Source organism: Schistocerca cancellata, chromosome 11 (genome assembly GCF_023864275.1).
Source record: "Schistocerca cancellata isolate TAMUIC-IGC-003103 chromosome 11, iqSchCanc2.1, whole genome shotgun sequence".
Classification (NCBI taxonomy): domain Eukaryota; kingdom Metazoa; phylum Arthropoda; class Insecta; order Orthoptera; family Acrididae; genus Schistocerca; species Schistocerca cancellata.
Window position 1 is genome coordinate 30,780,044 of NC_064636.1, and position 15,708 is coordinate 30,795,751.

General features: G+C 50.2%; 3 protein-coding genes across 3 annotated transcripts in view; 2 read left to right on the forward strand and 1 right to left on the reverse strand.

The window, feature by feature from the left end:
* LOC126108593 (uncharacterized) overlaps window positions 1-15,708 on the reverse strand; it is a 539,378-nt gene that overhangs the window by 250,418 nt on the left and 273,252 nt on the right. The window lies entirely within an intron of this gene.
* LOC126108148 (uncharacterized) lies at window positions 2,197-5,243 on the forward strand. The gene is made up of 2 exons (XM_049913393.1): window positions 2,197-3,232; window positions 3,340-5,243. Exons 1-2 carry the CDS (start codon window positions 2,197-2,199, stop codon window positions 5,241-5,243), a joined length of 2,940 nt encoding a protein of 979 aa, XP_049769350.1.
* Window positions 5,371-6,983, forward strand: LOC126108149 (ice-structuring glycoprotein-like). Its single transcript, XM_049913394.1, has 3 exons — window positions 5,371-5,616; window positions 5,712-6,251; window positions 6,573-6,983. The coding sequence occupies exons 1-3, from the start codon at window positions 5,371-5,373 to the stop codon at window positions 6,981-6,983; spliced, it is 1,197 nt and encodes a 398-aa protein (XP_049769351.1).

The window sequence follows — 15,708 nt, forward strand, 5'->3', positions numbered from 1 at the left end:
CAATGAGTGCTGCCTTCGCAAGGAGTGCTGCCTTCGCAAGGAGTGCTGCCTTCGCAAGGAGTGCTGCCTTCGCAAGGAGTGCTGCCCTCGCAATGAGGGCTGCCTTTGCTGGGAGTGCTGCCTTCACAAGGGGTGGTGCCTTCGCAAGGAGTGCTGCCTTTGCAAGGAGTGCTGCCTTCGCAAGGAGATATGCCTTCGCAAGGAGTGCTGCCTTCGCTAGGAGTGCTGCCCTTCTAAGGAGAGCTACCTTCGCAAGGAGTGCTGCCTTCGCTATGAGTGCTGCTTTCGCAAGGAGGTCTGCCTTCGCAGGGAGTGCTGCCTTTGCAGGGAGTGCTGCCTTCGCAAGGAGTGGTGCCTTCGCAAGGAGTGCTGCCTTCGCAGGGAGTGCTGCATCCGCAAGGAGTGCTGCCTTCGCAAGGTGTGCTGCCTTCGCAAGGAGTGCTGCCTTTGCACAGAGTGCTGCCTTCACAAGGAGTGATGCCTTCGCAAGGAGTGCTGCCTTCGCAAAGAGTAATGCCTTCGCAAGTAGTTCTGCTTTCGCAGGGAGTACTGCCTTTGCAAGGAGTGCTGCCTTCCAAGGAGTGCTGCCTTCGCAAGGAGTGCTGCCTTCGCAAGGAGTGCTCCCTTCGCAAGGAGTGCTGCCTTCGCAAGGAGTGCTGCCCTCGCAATGAGGGCTGCCTTCGCAGGGAGTGCTGCCTTCGCATGGGTTGGTGCCTTCGCAAGGTATGCTTCCTTCGCAGGGAGTGCTGCCTTTGCACAGAGTGCTGCCTTCACAAGGAGTGATGCCTTCGCAAGGAGTGCTGCGTTCTCTTGGAGTGCTGCCTTCACAGGGAGTGCTGCCTTCACAAGGGATGGTGCCTACGCACGTAGTGCTGCCTTCGCACGGAGCGCTGCCTTCGCAAGTAGTGGTGGATTCGCAAGGGGTGCTGCCTTCGCACGGAGTGCTGTCTTTGCACAGAGTGCTGCCTTTGCACGGAGTGCTGTCTCCGCACGGAAAGCAACCTTCGCAAGTAGTGCTTCCTTTGCACGGTATGCTGCCTTTGCAAGTAGTTCTGCCTTCGCAAAGAGTGCTGCCTTTGCAAGGAGTGCTGCCTTCGCAAGGAGTGCTTCCTTCACAAAGAGGGCTGCCTCAGCAAGGATTGCTGCCTTCGCAGGGAGTGCTGCCTTCGCAAGAAGTGGTGCCTATGCACATAGTGCTGCCTCCGCACAGGTTGCTGCCTTTGCACGCTGCCTTCGCACAGAGTGCAGCCTTCGCATGGAGTGCTGCTTTTGCTCAGAGTGCTGCCTTCGCAAGGAGTGCAGCCATCGCAAGGAGTGCTGCCTTCGCAGGCAGTGCTGCCTTGCAGGGAGAGCTGCCTTCGCAAGGAGAGCTGCCTTCACAAGGAATGCTGCCTTTGCAAGGATTGCTGCCTTCGCAAGGAGTGCTGCCTTCGCTAGGAGTGCTGCCCTTCTAAGGAGAGCTGGCTTCGCAAGGAGTGCTGCCATCGCTAGGAGTGCTGCTTTCGCAAGGAGGGCTGACTTCGCAGGGAGTGCTGCCTTTGCAAGGAGTGCTGCCTTCGCAAGGAGTGGTGCCTTCGCAAGGAGTGCTGCCTTCACAGGGAGTGCTGCATCCGCAAGGAGTGCTGCCTTCGCAAGGTGTGCTGCCTTCGCAAGAAGTGCTGCCTTTGCAAAGAGCGCTGCCATCACAATTAGTGCTACCTTCGCTAGGAGTGCTGCTTTCGCAAGGAGTGCTGCCTTCGCAAGGAATGCTGCCTTCACAAGGAGTGCTGCCTTGGGACCGAGTGCTGCCTTCGCTAGGAGTGTTGCCTTCGTACAGAGTGCAGCCTTCGCAAGGTGCTGCCTTCGCAAGGTGTGCTGCCTTTGCAAGGAGTACTGCCTTCGCAAGGAGTGCTGCCTTCGCAAGGAGTGCTGCCTTCGCTAGCAGTGTTGCCTTCGCAAGGAGTACTGCGTTCAGAAGGAGTGGTGCCTCCGCAAGGAGTGCTGCCTTCGCAAGGAGTACTGCCTTTGCAAGGAGTACTGCCTTCGCAAGGAGTGCTGCCTTCGCAAGGAGTGCTGCCTTTGCAACGAGTACTGCCTTCACAAGGAGTGCTGCCTTCGCAAGGAGTGCTGCCTTCGCTAGGAGTGCTGTCCTCACAAGGAGGGCTGCCTTCGCAAGGAGAGCTGCCTTCGCAGGGAGTGCTGCCTTCACATAGGGTAATGCCTTCGCAGGGAGTGCTGCCTTCGCAAGGGGTGGTGCCTTCGCAAGGAGTGTTGCCTTCGCAAGGAGTGCTGCATTCACAAGGAGTGCTGCCTCCGCAAGGAGTGCTGCTTTCGCAAGGAGTACTGCCTTCGCAAGGAGTACTGCCTTCGCAAGGACTGCTGCCTTCACAAGGAGTGCTGCCTTCGCTAGGAGTGCTGACTTCGCAAGGAGGGCTGCCTTCGAGAGGAGGGCTGCCTTCGCAAGGGGTAATGCCTTTGCAAGTAGTGCTGCCTTCTCAGGGAGTACTGCCTTTGAACGAGTGCTGCCTTCCAATGAGTGCTGCCTTCGCAAGGAGTGCTGCCTTCGCAATGAGGGCTGCCTTTGCAGGGAGTGCTGCCTTCGCAAGGGGTGGTGCCTTCGCAAAGAGTGCTGCCTTCGCAAGGAGTGCTGCCTTCGCAAGGAGTGCTGCCTTCGCAAGGAGTGCTGCCTTCGCAATGAGGGCTGCCTTTGCTGGGAGTGCTGCCTTCGCAAGGGGTGGTGCCTTCGCAAGGAGTGCTGCCTTTGCAAGGAGTGCTGCCTTCGCAAGGAGATATGCCTTCGCAAGGACTGCTGCCTTCGCTAGGAGTGCTGCCCTTCTAAGGAGAGTTACCTTCGCAAGGAGTGCTGCCTTTGCTAGGAGTGCTGCTTTCGCAAGGAGGGCTGCCATCGCAGGGAGTGCTGCCTTTGCAGGGAGTGCTGCCTTCGCAAGGAGTGGTGCCTTCGCAAGGAGTCCTGCCTTCGCAGGGAGTGCTGCATCCGCAAGGAGTGCTGCCTTCGCAAGGTGTGCTGCCTTCGCAAGGAGTGCTGCCTTTGCAAGGAGCGCTGCCATCGCAAGGAGTGCTGCCTTCGCTAGGAGTGCTGCCTTCGCAAGGAGGGCTGCCTTCGCAAAGAGGGCTGCCTTCGCAGGGAGTGCTGCCTTCGCAAGGAGTAATGCCTTCGCAAGTAGTTCTGCTTTCGCAGGGAGTACTGCCTTTGCATGGAGTGCTGCCTTCCAAGGAGTGCTGCCTTCGCAAGGTGTGCTGCCTTCGCAAGGAGTGCTCCCTTCGCAAGGAGTGCTGCCTTCGCAGGGAGTGCTGCCTTCGCATGGGGTGGTGCCTTCGCAAGGTATGCTTCCTTCGCAGGGAGTGCTGCCTTTGCACAGAGTGCTGCCTTCACAAGGAGTGATGCCTTCGCAAGGAGTGCTGCGTTCTCTAGGAGTGCTGCCTTCACAGGGAGTGCTGCCTTCACAAGGGATGGTGCCTACGCACGTAGTGCTGCCTTCGCACGGAGTGCTGCCTTCGCAAGTAGTGGTGGATTCGCAAGGGGTGCTGCCTTCGCACGGAGTGCTGTCTTTGCACAGAGTGCTGCCTTTGCATGGAGTGCTGTCTCCGCACAGAAAGCAACCTTCGCAAGTAGTGCTTCCTTTGCACGGTATGCTGCCTTTGCAAGTAGTTCTGCTTTCGCAAGGAGTGCTGCCTTTGCAAGGAGTGTTGCCTTCGCAAGGAGTGCTTCCTTCACAAAGAGGGCTACCTCAGCAGGGATTGCTGCCTTCGCAGGGAGTGCTGCCTTCGCAAGGAGTGGTGCCTATGCACATAGTGCTGCCTTCGCACAGGTTGCTGCCTTTGCACGGAGTGCTGCCTTCGCACGGAGTGCAGCCTTCGCATGGAGTGCTGCTTTTGCTCAGAGTGCTGCCTTCGCAAGGAGTGCAGCCATCGCAAGGAGTGCTGCCTTCGCAAGGAGTGCTCCCTTCGCAAGGAGTGCTGCCTTCGAAAGGAGTGCTGCCTTCGCAAGGAGTCCTGCCTTCGCAAGGAGTGCTGCCCTCGCCAGGAGTGCTGCCTTCGCCAGGAGTGCTGCCTTCGCAACGAGCGCTGCCTTCGCAAGGAGTGCTGCCTACAAAAGGAGTGCTGCCCTCGTAAGGAGTTCTGCCTTCGCAAGGAGTGCTGCCTTCGCAAGGAATGCTCCCTTCTCACGGAGTGCTGCCTTTGCACAGAGTGCTGCCTTCGCAGGGACTGCTGCCTTTGCACAGAGTGCTGCCTTTGCACAGAGTGCTGCCTCCGCAAAGAGTGCTGCCTTTGCATGGACTGTTGCCTTCGCAAGGAGTGCCGCCTTTGCAAGGATTGCTGCCTTCGCTAGGAGTGCTGCCTTCGCTAGGAGTGCTGCCTTCGATAGGAGTGCTGCCTTCGCTAGGAGTGCTGCCTTCGCAGGCAGTGCTGCCTACGCAGGGAGTGCTGCCTTCGCAAGGAGAGCTGCCTTCACAAGGAATGCTGCCTTTGCAAGGATTGCTGCCTTCGCAAGGAGTGCTGCCTTCGCTAGGAGTGCTGCCCTTCTAAGGAGAGCTGGCTTTGCAAGGAGTGCTGCCATCACTAGGAGTGCTGCTTTCGCAAGGAGGGCTGACTTCGCAGGGAGTGCTGCCTTTGCAAGGAGTGCTGCCTTCGCAAGGAGTGGTGCCTTCGCAAGGAGTGCTGCCTTCGCAGGGAGTGCTGCATCCGCAAGGAGTGCTGCCTTCGCAAGGTGTGCTGCCTTCGCAAGAAGTGCTGCCTTTGCAAGGAGCGCTGCCATCACAAGGAGTGCTGCCTTCGCTAGGAGTGCTGCTTTTGCAAGGAGTGCTGCCTTCGCAAGGAGTGCTGCCTTCGCAAGGAATGCTGCCTTCCCAAGGAGTGCTGCCTTGGGACCGAGTGCTGCCTTCCCTAGGAGTGTTGCCATCATACAGAGTGCAGCCTTCGCAAGGAGTGCTGCCTTCGCAAGGTGTGCTGCCTTTGCAAGGAGTACTGCCTTCGCAAGGAGTGCTGCCTTCGCAAGGAGTGCTGCCTTCGCTAGCAGTGTTGCCTTCGCAAGGAGTACTGCGTTCAGAAGGAGTGGTGCCTCCGCAAGGAGTGCTGCCTTCGCAAGGAGTGCTGCCTTTGCAAGGAGTACTGCCTTCGCAAGGAGTGCTGCCTTCGCAAGGAGTGCTGCCTTCGGAAGTAGTACTGCCTTCGCAAGGGGTGCTGCCTTCGCAAGGAGTGCTGCCTTCCAAGGAGTGCTGCCTTCGCTAGAAGTGCTGCCTTGACACGGAGGGCTGCCTTCGCAAGGAGGACTCCCTTCGCAGGGAGTTTTGCCTTCGCAAGGGGTAATGCCTTCGTAAGTACTGCTGCCTTCGCAGGGAGTACTGCCTTTGCAACGAGTGCTGTCTTCCAATGGGTGCTGCCTTTGCAAGGAGTGCTGCCTTCGCAAGGAGTGCCTTCGCAAGGAGTGCTGCCTTCGCAACGAGGGCTGCTTTTGTAGGGTGTGCTGTCTTTGCAAGTGGTTTTGCCTTCACCAGGAGTGCTGCCTTTGCAAAAAGTGCTGCCTTCGCAAGGAGAAATACCTTCGCAAGGAGTGCTGCCTTCGCAATGAGGGCTGCCTTCGCTAGGAGTGCTGCCTTCGCAAGGAGTGCTGCCTTCGCAAGGAGTGCTGTCTTCGCAAGGAGTGCTGCCTTTGCACGGAGTGCAGCCTTCGCACATAGTGCTGCCTTCACACGGAGTGCTTCCTTTGACAGAGTGCTGCCTTCGCAAGGAGTGCTGCCTTCGCAAGGAGTGCTGCCTTCGCAAGGAGTGCAGCCTTCGCAAGGACTGCTGCCTTCGCAAGGAGTGCTGCCTTCCCAAGGAGTGCTGCCTTAGGACAGAGTGCTGCCTTCGCTAGGAGTGCTGCCTTCGTACGGAGTGCAGCCTTCGCAAGGAGTGCTGCCTTTGCACAGATTGCTGCCTTCGCACAGAGTGCAGCCTACGCACAGAGTGCTGCCTTCGCAAGAAGTGCTGCCTTCGCAGGGAGTGCTGCCTTCGCATGGGGTGGCGCCTTCGCAAGGAGTGCTGCCTTCGCAGGGAGTTTTGCCTTTGCAAGGAGTGTTGCCTTCGCAAGGAGTGCTGCATTCACAAGGAGTGCTGCCTTCGCAAGGACTGCTGCCTTCGCAAGGAGTGTTGCCTTCGCAAGTAGTACTGCTTTCGCAAGGAGTGCTGCCTTCGCAAGGAGTGCTGCCTTCCAAGGAGTGCTGCCTTCGCTAGAAGTGCTGCCTTCACACGGAGGGCTGCCTTCGCAAGGGGTAATGCCTTCGCAAGTACTGCTGCCTTCGCAGGGAGTACTGCCTTTGCAACGAGTGCTGCCTTCCAATGAGTGCTGCCTTTGCAAGGAGTGCTGCCTTCGCAAGGAGTGCAGCCTTCGCTAGGAGTGCTGCCTTCACACAGAGTGCTGCCTTTGCACGGAGTGCTGCCTTTGCACAGAGTGCTGCCTTCACAAGGAGTGCTGCCTTCGCTAGGAAGTGCAGCCTTTGCTACTAGTGCTGCCTACGCAAGGAGTGCTGCCTTTGCACGGAGTGCTGCCTTTGCACAGGGTGCTGGCTTCGCAAGGTGTGCTGCCTTTGCAGGGAGTGCTGCCTTCGCACAGAGTGCTGCCTTCGCACGGAGTGCTGCCTTCGCAGGGAGTGCTGCCCTTGCTCAGAGTGCTGCCTTTGCAAGGAGTGCTGCCTTCGCAAGGAGTGCTGCCTTTGCAGAGGGTGCTGCCTTCGCAAGGAGTGCCGCCTTCACAAGGAGTGCTGCCTTCGCTAGTAGTGCTGCCTTCGCAGGGAGTGCTGGTTCTCTTCATCTCTAAAAACGTGCTGTGTCCCAAGTCAGCTAAGAGTTTGCAAATCGTGCCATCTCTGCAAATTCTGCTGTCTCTGCAATGCATGCTATCTTTGAAACGTGTGCTGTCTTTGGAAGGCGTGCTGTCTTTGCAAGATGTGCTGCCTTCGCAAGCAGTGCTGCCTTCACATGGCATGCTGCCCTACAAGGCATGATGCCTTCGCAAGGCGTGCTGTCTTTAAAAGGCGTCCTGACTTCGTAAGGCATTATGTCTTCGTGAGTCGTACTGTCTTGACAAGCCGTGGTGTCTTTGCAAGCCTTCTGTCTGTGCAAGGGGTGCAGTCTTTGCAAGGAGTGCTGTCTTGGCAAGGTGTGCTCTCTTGGCAAGATATGCAGTCTTGGCAAGGTGTGCTGTCTTGGCAAGGTTGTGCTGTCTTGGTAGGGTGTGCCATCTTGGCAAGGTGTGCTGTCTTGGCAAGGTGTGCTGTCTTTGCAAGGAGTGCTGATTTATTAAGGCCTGCTGTCTCAGCAAGGCATGCTTTCTCAGCAAGGCGTGCTGTCTTGGCAAGGCATGCTTTCTTGGCTATGTGTGCTCTCTGGGCAAAGTGTGCTGTCTTGGCAATGCGTACTATCTTCGCTACGCATACTGTCTTATCAAGGCGTGCTGTCTACACATTGTGTGCTTTCTACAGATGGCGTGCTATCTACACATGGCATGCTGTCTGCAGATTTCGTTCAGTCTACACATGACATGCTGTCTACACATGGCGTACTGTCTAAATATGTCTTTGGAAGACATTCTACCTACACAATGTGTTCTGTCTACACAAGGCGTGCTGTCTACATAAGACATGCTGCCTACACAAGGCGAGCTGTCTACTTAAGGATGGCTGTCTGCAAAAGGCGTGCTGTCTACACAAGGTGTGCTGTCTTCACAAGGCATGCTGCTTTCGCATGCCATGGCATCTTTTGAGGGCGTGCTGTCTTCGCTAGCCATCCTGTTTTCGCAAGGCATGCCGCTTTAGGAAGTTGTGCTGTCTTGGCAAGGCATGCTGTCTTGGCAAGGTGTGCTGTCTTGGCAATGCATGCTGTCTTGGCAAGGCATGCTTTCTTGGCAAGGTGTGCTGTCTTGGCAATGCGTGCTGTCTTCTCAAGGCATGCTGTCTTGTCAAGGTGTCCTGCCTTGTCAAGGCATGCTGTTCTGGCTATGCAAGGTGTTTTGTCTGGGAATTGTGTTCCATCTTGGCAAGGTGTGCCATCTTTCAAATGTGTGCCATCTTTGCAAGGTGTGAATTCTTTGCAAGCTGTGAATTCTTTGCAAGGCATGCTGTATTTGCATGGTTTGCTGTCTTTGCAAGTTGTTCTGTCTTTGCAAGTCGTGCCATCTCTGCAAATTCTGCTGTCTCTACAATGCATGCTATCTTTGAAACGTGTGCTGTCTTTGCAAGGCGTGCTGTCTTTGCAAGGTGTGCTGTTTTTGCAAGATGTGCTGTCTTCGCAAGCAGTGCTGCCTTCACATGGCATGCTGCCCTACAAGGCATGATGCCTTCGCAAGGCGTGCTGTCTTTAAAAGGCGTCCTGCCTTCGCAAGGAATGCTGCCTTCGCAAGGCATGCTGCCTTCTTGAGGTTGGCTGCCTCGACACGGAGTCCTGCTTTTGCTAAGCGTTCCTCCATCACAAGGCGTGCTGTCTTTCCAAGCCACGCTGCCTTTGTAAGGCTATTTGTCTTCGCAAGGCGAGCTTTGTCACTACGAGTTCTGCATTCGCAAGGTGTGCTGTCCTCACAAGGTGAGCTGATTTTGTAAGTCATTCTGCCTTTACGAGTTGTGCTGCCAATGCAAGTCGTGCTGTGTTGCCATGACATGCTGTCTTGGCAAGACATGCTGTCTTCGCAAGGTGTGCCATCTTCGCAAATCGTGAATGTCTACACAAGGTGTGCTATCTTCACACGGTGTACTGACTTTGGAAATCGTACTGTCTTCGCTGTCTTGGAAAGGCAGCATGCACTATAAAGGCAATATGCACTATAAAACAAGCACACAATGGAATGGCAGCACAAGCTGCAAAGGCAGCACATGCTGCAATGGCTGCATATGCTAAAAAGGCTGCATATGCTACTAAGGTTGCACACCATGCAAAGGGTGCAAATGCTGCAACAGCAGCACATGCTGCAATGGCAGCACACACTACGAAGGCAGCACATGTTACAAAGGCGGCGCACAATACTAGGCAACACACACTGCAAAGGCAGCCCATACTGAGAAAGGCAGCACAAACTGAAAAGTCAGCACATATTGGAAAGGCGTCACACAATGGCAAGGTACTGCACACTGAAACCCAGCATGCACTGGGAAGCAAGCATACAATGAAATAACAACACACTGTAAAGTGTCACAATGTGGATAGGCAGCACACACTGAAAGGCTGCAAACACTAGAAAAGCAGAAGACAATGGACGGGCGCCTTTGAAATCTTCTGCCAAAATGATATTACCTTACTGAAATCTGAAGAGAGGGACAATTTCGTATTTAAAGAAACTCTGCTCGTTTACGTCGTTTACTGCTACCAGGTGGAACATATATATTAAATAGCCAGGTGTTGTAAACAGTACAAGCTACAACTGTATTACATGTGAGTTTTCAACGTGATCCACTATTATGCCCTCTTTCGCGAGTGTCACGGTCTCTAATTCATCTCCAGTTCCAGCATTAATTACAGCACTATATCCCAATACATCGTGTAGTGCAGTATCCTTTACTTCTGTAACTAGAATAATATCAGTGTTTGCCTCATACATAAAGTCTTTCAACCTACTTGCTTTTAGGGAGCTCCCTATGCTGTTTATGGATTCATAATGTATCACATTTTATAAACTCAACTCTTTCATCGCATGCAGTCAGTATGAAAGCTATGGATAAGTGTCACATACGTATCCACCTCTGTCGCTTAGTTTGGATGAGGTAACCATTTCCGCCCCCCCCCCCCTCCTTGCAATCTTAGTAAGCATCCAGCGAAAATCGTGCACAGACACACATGTGAAACTCTTAAATTGACCGAATCAGTTCGATAGCTGTGATTCAGGGCCTAGTGTAATGCCACCATGTGTTTGAAACCTCCGCAAAGAATTCTGTTGCATGGTTCATACTGATGTCTCGATATCGCCATCGTGTAACTTACAGCAAGTATTTTATTCTTGTCGCTCACCTACATTAAGGAATATGGGAAACATTTACCACCTTCCGATATTGTTGACATTGTTAGTAAGTAGAATAAAAGTAGTCTCTGGTCAGGAGAAACTAAAAGCGATTATTTGTTTCCACAGACAGAGCTTAACAATTCGTATCAGTACACTGTCCCATCCAAGGGGCAGATTCGTTACTCTGTCGTATGCATATAACGAGATAACATAAAGACTTTACGTCACAGCTACTCAGTTTATGGGGTCAGGTAAGCTACACACATCGTCATGATTCACTTCTTGTTTGCTGAGATAATATAAATTTCGTAAGTAAAATGACATTGCAAGTTGTTGTTGTAGTGAACATCTTCCAAAAGCTTAATGCAAAGACACACATGGTCATCCTGACTGACGACGCGAGGAAGTAAATTGACTGGCTCGGTTAAGAGGTGTATATAATTTTGATTCGTTTCACAATAGATTCACGTAGAATGGTCATTTTTGAAAGTTTCGGCGAACAATACAGTTAAGACTTTGATTACGATACATGCATCACATTCTTGTAAAGCTATTGTATTAATCGTGTGCTACTTTCGATATTAATCGCAATTGCAGAAAGCAGCAATGAATATGTCTCGTCTAGTTTCTCCGGTCGTTTCCCGTACTGTGCGACCCACAGAGCTCTATCGCTGCATCAGCGGTCGATTGTTGCCGCCACGGAATGATGGCAGTTAAAATTCAAATTTCCTCCAAGTATAAGGGGTTCTACGATATAAATGAAAATGGAAAGAAGTAACGAAAGCGGCAACTAGCAGTCAAACTCAACGATCCTGGTGGTTTAATGCTATGACAATTTTAAACAATAAACTACGCAGTGGAACTAAGGGCTATCACAGGAATCTGCAATATACCCTCGATGGACAAACTGATTAAAGTTTTCGTCCTTGCCACTTCTCATTTTACAGACAACTGATTCTGACTACTTCTTATGAACTGCACTTAACTGAGGCCATAACTCATGTCGAAGTTGTCTGTTTCTATTACTACTATCGTATCTTTCTTAGCTAAAGAACTAGCAAAATAGCAGTTTTGCGTTTAGCATGCAATCATCCAGGATACAATTTCTACAGTCAGAGCATTTTCTGTTGCGGCATAGGAATGATTTTGTGATTACATCTACATGGAATTCATCTGTAACTTTATGTACTCAATATTTAGTAAGTGGACCAACCGAATTACATACTGCACAGTGTGAATAATTGCTGCAATTTTGGTGGCAACAACAACAAACAACCAGTGAATGCCGAGATTTGGCTGTAGAATAGTGGCAACACAGAGCTACCGTTGCAGCCGAGTGGTTCATGAAACCCTGGCCGTGACCACAGCGGCTGAGGCGCGTCTACAGCCGTAGCAACCGCACAGCAGCCCACACTGAGGTGTGACGTCACACGGCACCCCTGTCTCGGTTGACCACCCACAACGTGTTTCGCTACATTTGATCAATTCACTACTTGCTCATACCTGAAACGTCAGTATGTTTTTCTTTTTTTGTTATCAGTATAAACAAATGAAACGTGTTGTATAATACTTCCCTACGAGGGGCATTTTACATTCAATTTTTATCAATAGCTTATTCGTTAGTTACCCCATTTCCTCTTTCTACGCTCAGTTAGCGTCAACCAAATCACGCGTACCTTCGAAACTTGGACCTTTTTACCAGGTACATCTCTAGAAGTATTAGGTACATAACATGTCTTTGTAATTTACACGCAGAACTTAATTTTCTACGAAAAACACAGACGTCAATCCTTATCTCTGTTTAAGATACGCGTAGGAATCTCTCCCTACTTGAAGCGGCGAACGTATGTCCGAAACTCCGCCCATAGCTCATCCCCGCATATACTGCCGACTGCAACGTGCGCGCCCAGTGGTCACTGATCAGTTACGCCATTGTAATCTGTCCAGAGTGAGTTGTTTCGCCGTCCACAGATTATTACAGAACGTGCGCGGCCTTTATATCCAGTTTATGTATTTTAGACTTTCCGTTTCAAGGTTTTCCAAATGACAGTCGCTCCCAGTCCGTGTTTCACGACCGCTTTCTTTGCAGTCTGCCGCCGATTGTGAACTTTGCTCCTTTTCCAGTCACATAACGTATCTTCCAATGTTGATTCTAATGACTGATGCCTCTTGTTACTCCGTGCCATGAATGGTTATCTGCATTCCGAAGAGCTAAATGAAAATTAATGCAACGTATACTATTATTTTAAACTCTTGGAAGTAACAGTTCTTAGCGAGTAGCCTCGAACCCGATATTCAATTCAGAGTTTACCTCGGACGAGAAAAAACGTTATGTGTAGTGTTGAAAGCCGTGACGGAAAACGGAATCTATTTATTTCCAATCTCTAGAAAGGCAGTACAAAAAACTCAACTTATCCCATATCTATAATACAAATTTATTTGAAAGCGCTGGCCATCGCTACGGTCGTACGAAGGCAATCCAAATTTTATTCCACACCGCCAGGCTGCGTTATGCGATACTCTCTGGCGCTGTGTGCTGACGGATTTTAAATCGCAGCCGCCTGTCTCTGTGACGTGGCAGTCTTGTTCGCTCACAGTTATTTCATATTTCGTGTTACCTCCTTTCATGCTAAAAGACCGCAGCCTTTTCCCCACGCACACAAAAACAGATTTCTATTTTTTTTATTCATTTCACGAAAATGCGTGATTCGCGCCGAACCAGCGATATGGAAAGACACGTTCTATTGGCGCCTCGCGTGGCAGAAGACGTTGACTGCGAAAAGAGTTTCGGAGGACGCAGTGCAGCCGTCGGTCGACAGATGGCAGTAGGCGACTTGCAGTGTCCGGCAGTGATATAAAAAATAAGACGCTAAAAAGAAATAAACAGCGCGGAAAAGAGTAACATATCTACTGGGCATCTTGTGACACGCGGCAATCAAGGACATTGTATATAACAGTGCACACGAAAATTCTGATAGCCTTTTGTTGAGAATTGTAAATATCGAAAGCGGGAGAAATGTTAAGCGTAAAAATAAAATCTTTGCTTCTCTGTGTTTCCGTTTTGTAGCAGGAATGGTATGTTAATATTTACTTTCATTGCGTGAAACAAAAAGTAAAACATTCCTTACCAGTTCTACATATGTCTACCAAGTGTGTTTTTCACAAACCGATCATCCACCACCGCTTGTGGTTCGTCATGTAAACACTATCATATCGGTTTTCGAAATGCGGTTACCGGTTACGGATTTTTTTACTGTATTTTAAAGGTAAAACACACTACCACAACATTCCATCATTTTACCGTTTGTAGCACAATCATTTTATCAGAGACTAAGTAAGTATTGAACTCCTGGGAATGCGGTCAGCGCTCTAGTCGGCTCATCTCTGGCATGAACGACGGTGCACGATGACAAAATCTCGCTTAAACAGCACTGCTTAAGTTATGCCTTTTTTCACATACGTGGCACACACGTCTCTGGATGACTTCCAAACGGGTCGTCGCCCCATGTTCCGCCACACCACTCGAATACCAGCACTGGTTACACGAAATCGCCAAATAATGACATTGTATTGACTTTGAACGCATTTAATTATGCTTGCAGATCTTAGTAACGTAGAAGCCGAATGTGTTTTTCTGTTGATTCTCCCTCTTCTGCAGCCCACAGAGCTTTGTCAGTGCCCCAGCCATTGATTGTTGGTGCTAGCCTTCCGCAACGTCGGCAGTTGAACTTTCTAGCTAGTAAAGTCGATTTTATTAAGTAAATGAAAACGGAGGAAAATGATAATAATTGTACAACCACCAGTCAAACGTAACGTTTAGCGAAGTTATAGGCGAGCAAAGCCTTAAGCCAAAAATCACGACAATGGGGCACACATAACCGTTATTGCATAAATCCACATTCAGAGTTGGGCCTTCCACGCGCAATGTCGCAAAAGTTACCGTTATGTCCAAACGAAATTACGCATCGTATTCTTCGATGAAAAATGCCACTGACTTCCACTAATCACTTGTGGCGTAATGTTTTTATAACACTTCCACCTCACTACAATAAACGGCTGTGAGCTCTATTACACATTCTGTCCGATGTAGAAGCACTTCAATATTTCCGCAATAGTAATTTAGGAGATATTCAAAGCTCTCACCTTTGGTCCTCTTAATTATCACGTCAGTATTCACATATGTTATGTGAGCGTCGACCACCGGTTTGCTCACACGGAGAGATGATGATTTATTGTCATCAAACAGCACATGTGGGAACCGAATCACCAAACTCGTCGTTCATCCGAACATAAGTTAACTATCATATTCGCCGTTAGAAAACAGTACTTATTGATAAAAGCGACAGTAATTTCCGTAACCGTTCTCTTTCCATAGCTAAATGTTTCGTCAACTGTTAATTGCATTCTTCTTAGTTAAAGGGTTTTCAGTTCTTCAGCAATACATAAAGTAACAGTTTCAAAGACGAGATAATTATGAAATGCCACTAAAACAGCACCGCGCCGAAAATTCCGTTACGACATTCTTCTGACACACACTTCCGGCGTTCTTGACCGGCTTAGACGTGAGTAACAAGTCGAGGTTCGGATGAATGTCTCCACCGCCTCTTCCTGGACCAGCTGACACCAGCCGTGCTGCCAAACGAGGTGTCGACGTCTGCGACGCTGCTTCCCCCGTGCTTAAAACGTAAACGAGTCTTGAGACTCCTCTGTCATCTGTCGATGCTACGGCAACAGCCGCCGTGCGGCTACAAGTTGCTGCTGTACATTCTCCTCCCTGCGGCCTGTCTTTTCACACAAGTGATGGGGCTCGGTTTTACGTGAATATAAGTAACGTAACTATTATTGCGTACAACACCACAGCCAATATTTACAGTTACTAGTAACTGCTTTTTCGCATTACTCATCTTAAATGTATTCAGGTCTTGTAATACCTTAACTGTTTTCGTATGTGCTTGTGGTCGTCGGCAAGCAAATGCATCATTACCAGCGCAGAAAACTCATCGTCGTCAAACCGGCATCGGAGACGAATTTGCGTACCTGGAAAGGTAGCTACTTACCAGAGTTTACATGTATTCTGGAACCTACACAGCTTACTCTGTTATTGGCCACACTAAGAAAATAAAATTAGCACTCGAAAAATTCGGTCTGTTTAGGAACATAGGGAATGTCAAGAGCGCACTTTTTGTTTGGCTCTAGCTTTAAAGCGCCATAAAAACATTTAGTCGTGTATATGTAACCGTTTGCAACTCTGCACCTTACATATTATTTTTCTCGCCTTACCCGTGTTTCTACTAGCTGACTGGTGACATGTTTTGCTTATTACAGCATTTTCCATTGCGAAGTGGGGCTGTGGCCCTTTACATATTCCGGCCACATATTAAGAGAGTGTTACGATTGTCATGATGACAATGATGATGAAAAGAGAAAGTTGTTGTTATTGTGTCTCGTACTGTCAAGAGCTTAGTGAGTATCTATGCAGTTTCTTTGCGACAGTACTTTATTATCTAAAGATCAGGGCAGGCGCCTCTTGCTGATACACTATGGTGACGTCATAACATCCACACTCGCGACTCATTCATTACGAATGGCTCTGCACTGCCACATATGCTAGCTCTGTAATGGAGTGTGGCTGGCCTCACATTCTCCTCACTAAAATAATACAGTGAGTGCTCTGACACATTACGGTTTTTTGAATAAAGTAAATTCTTCGCTATTTCAAAGCGTCTCAATTTTGTTCTACTGTA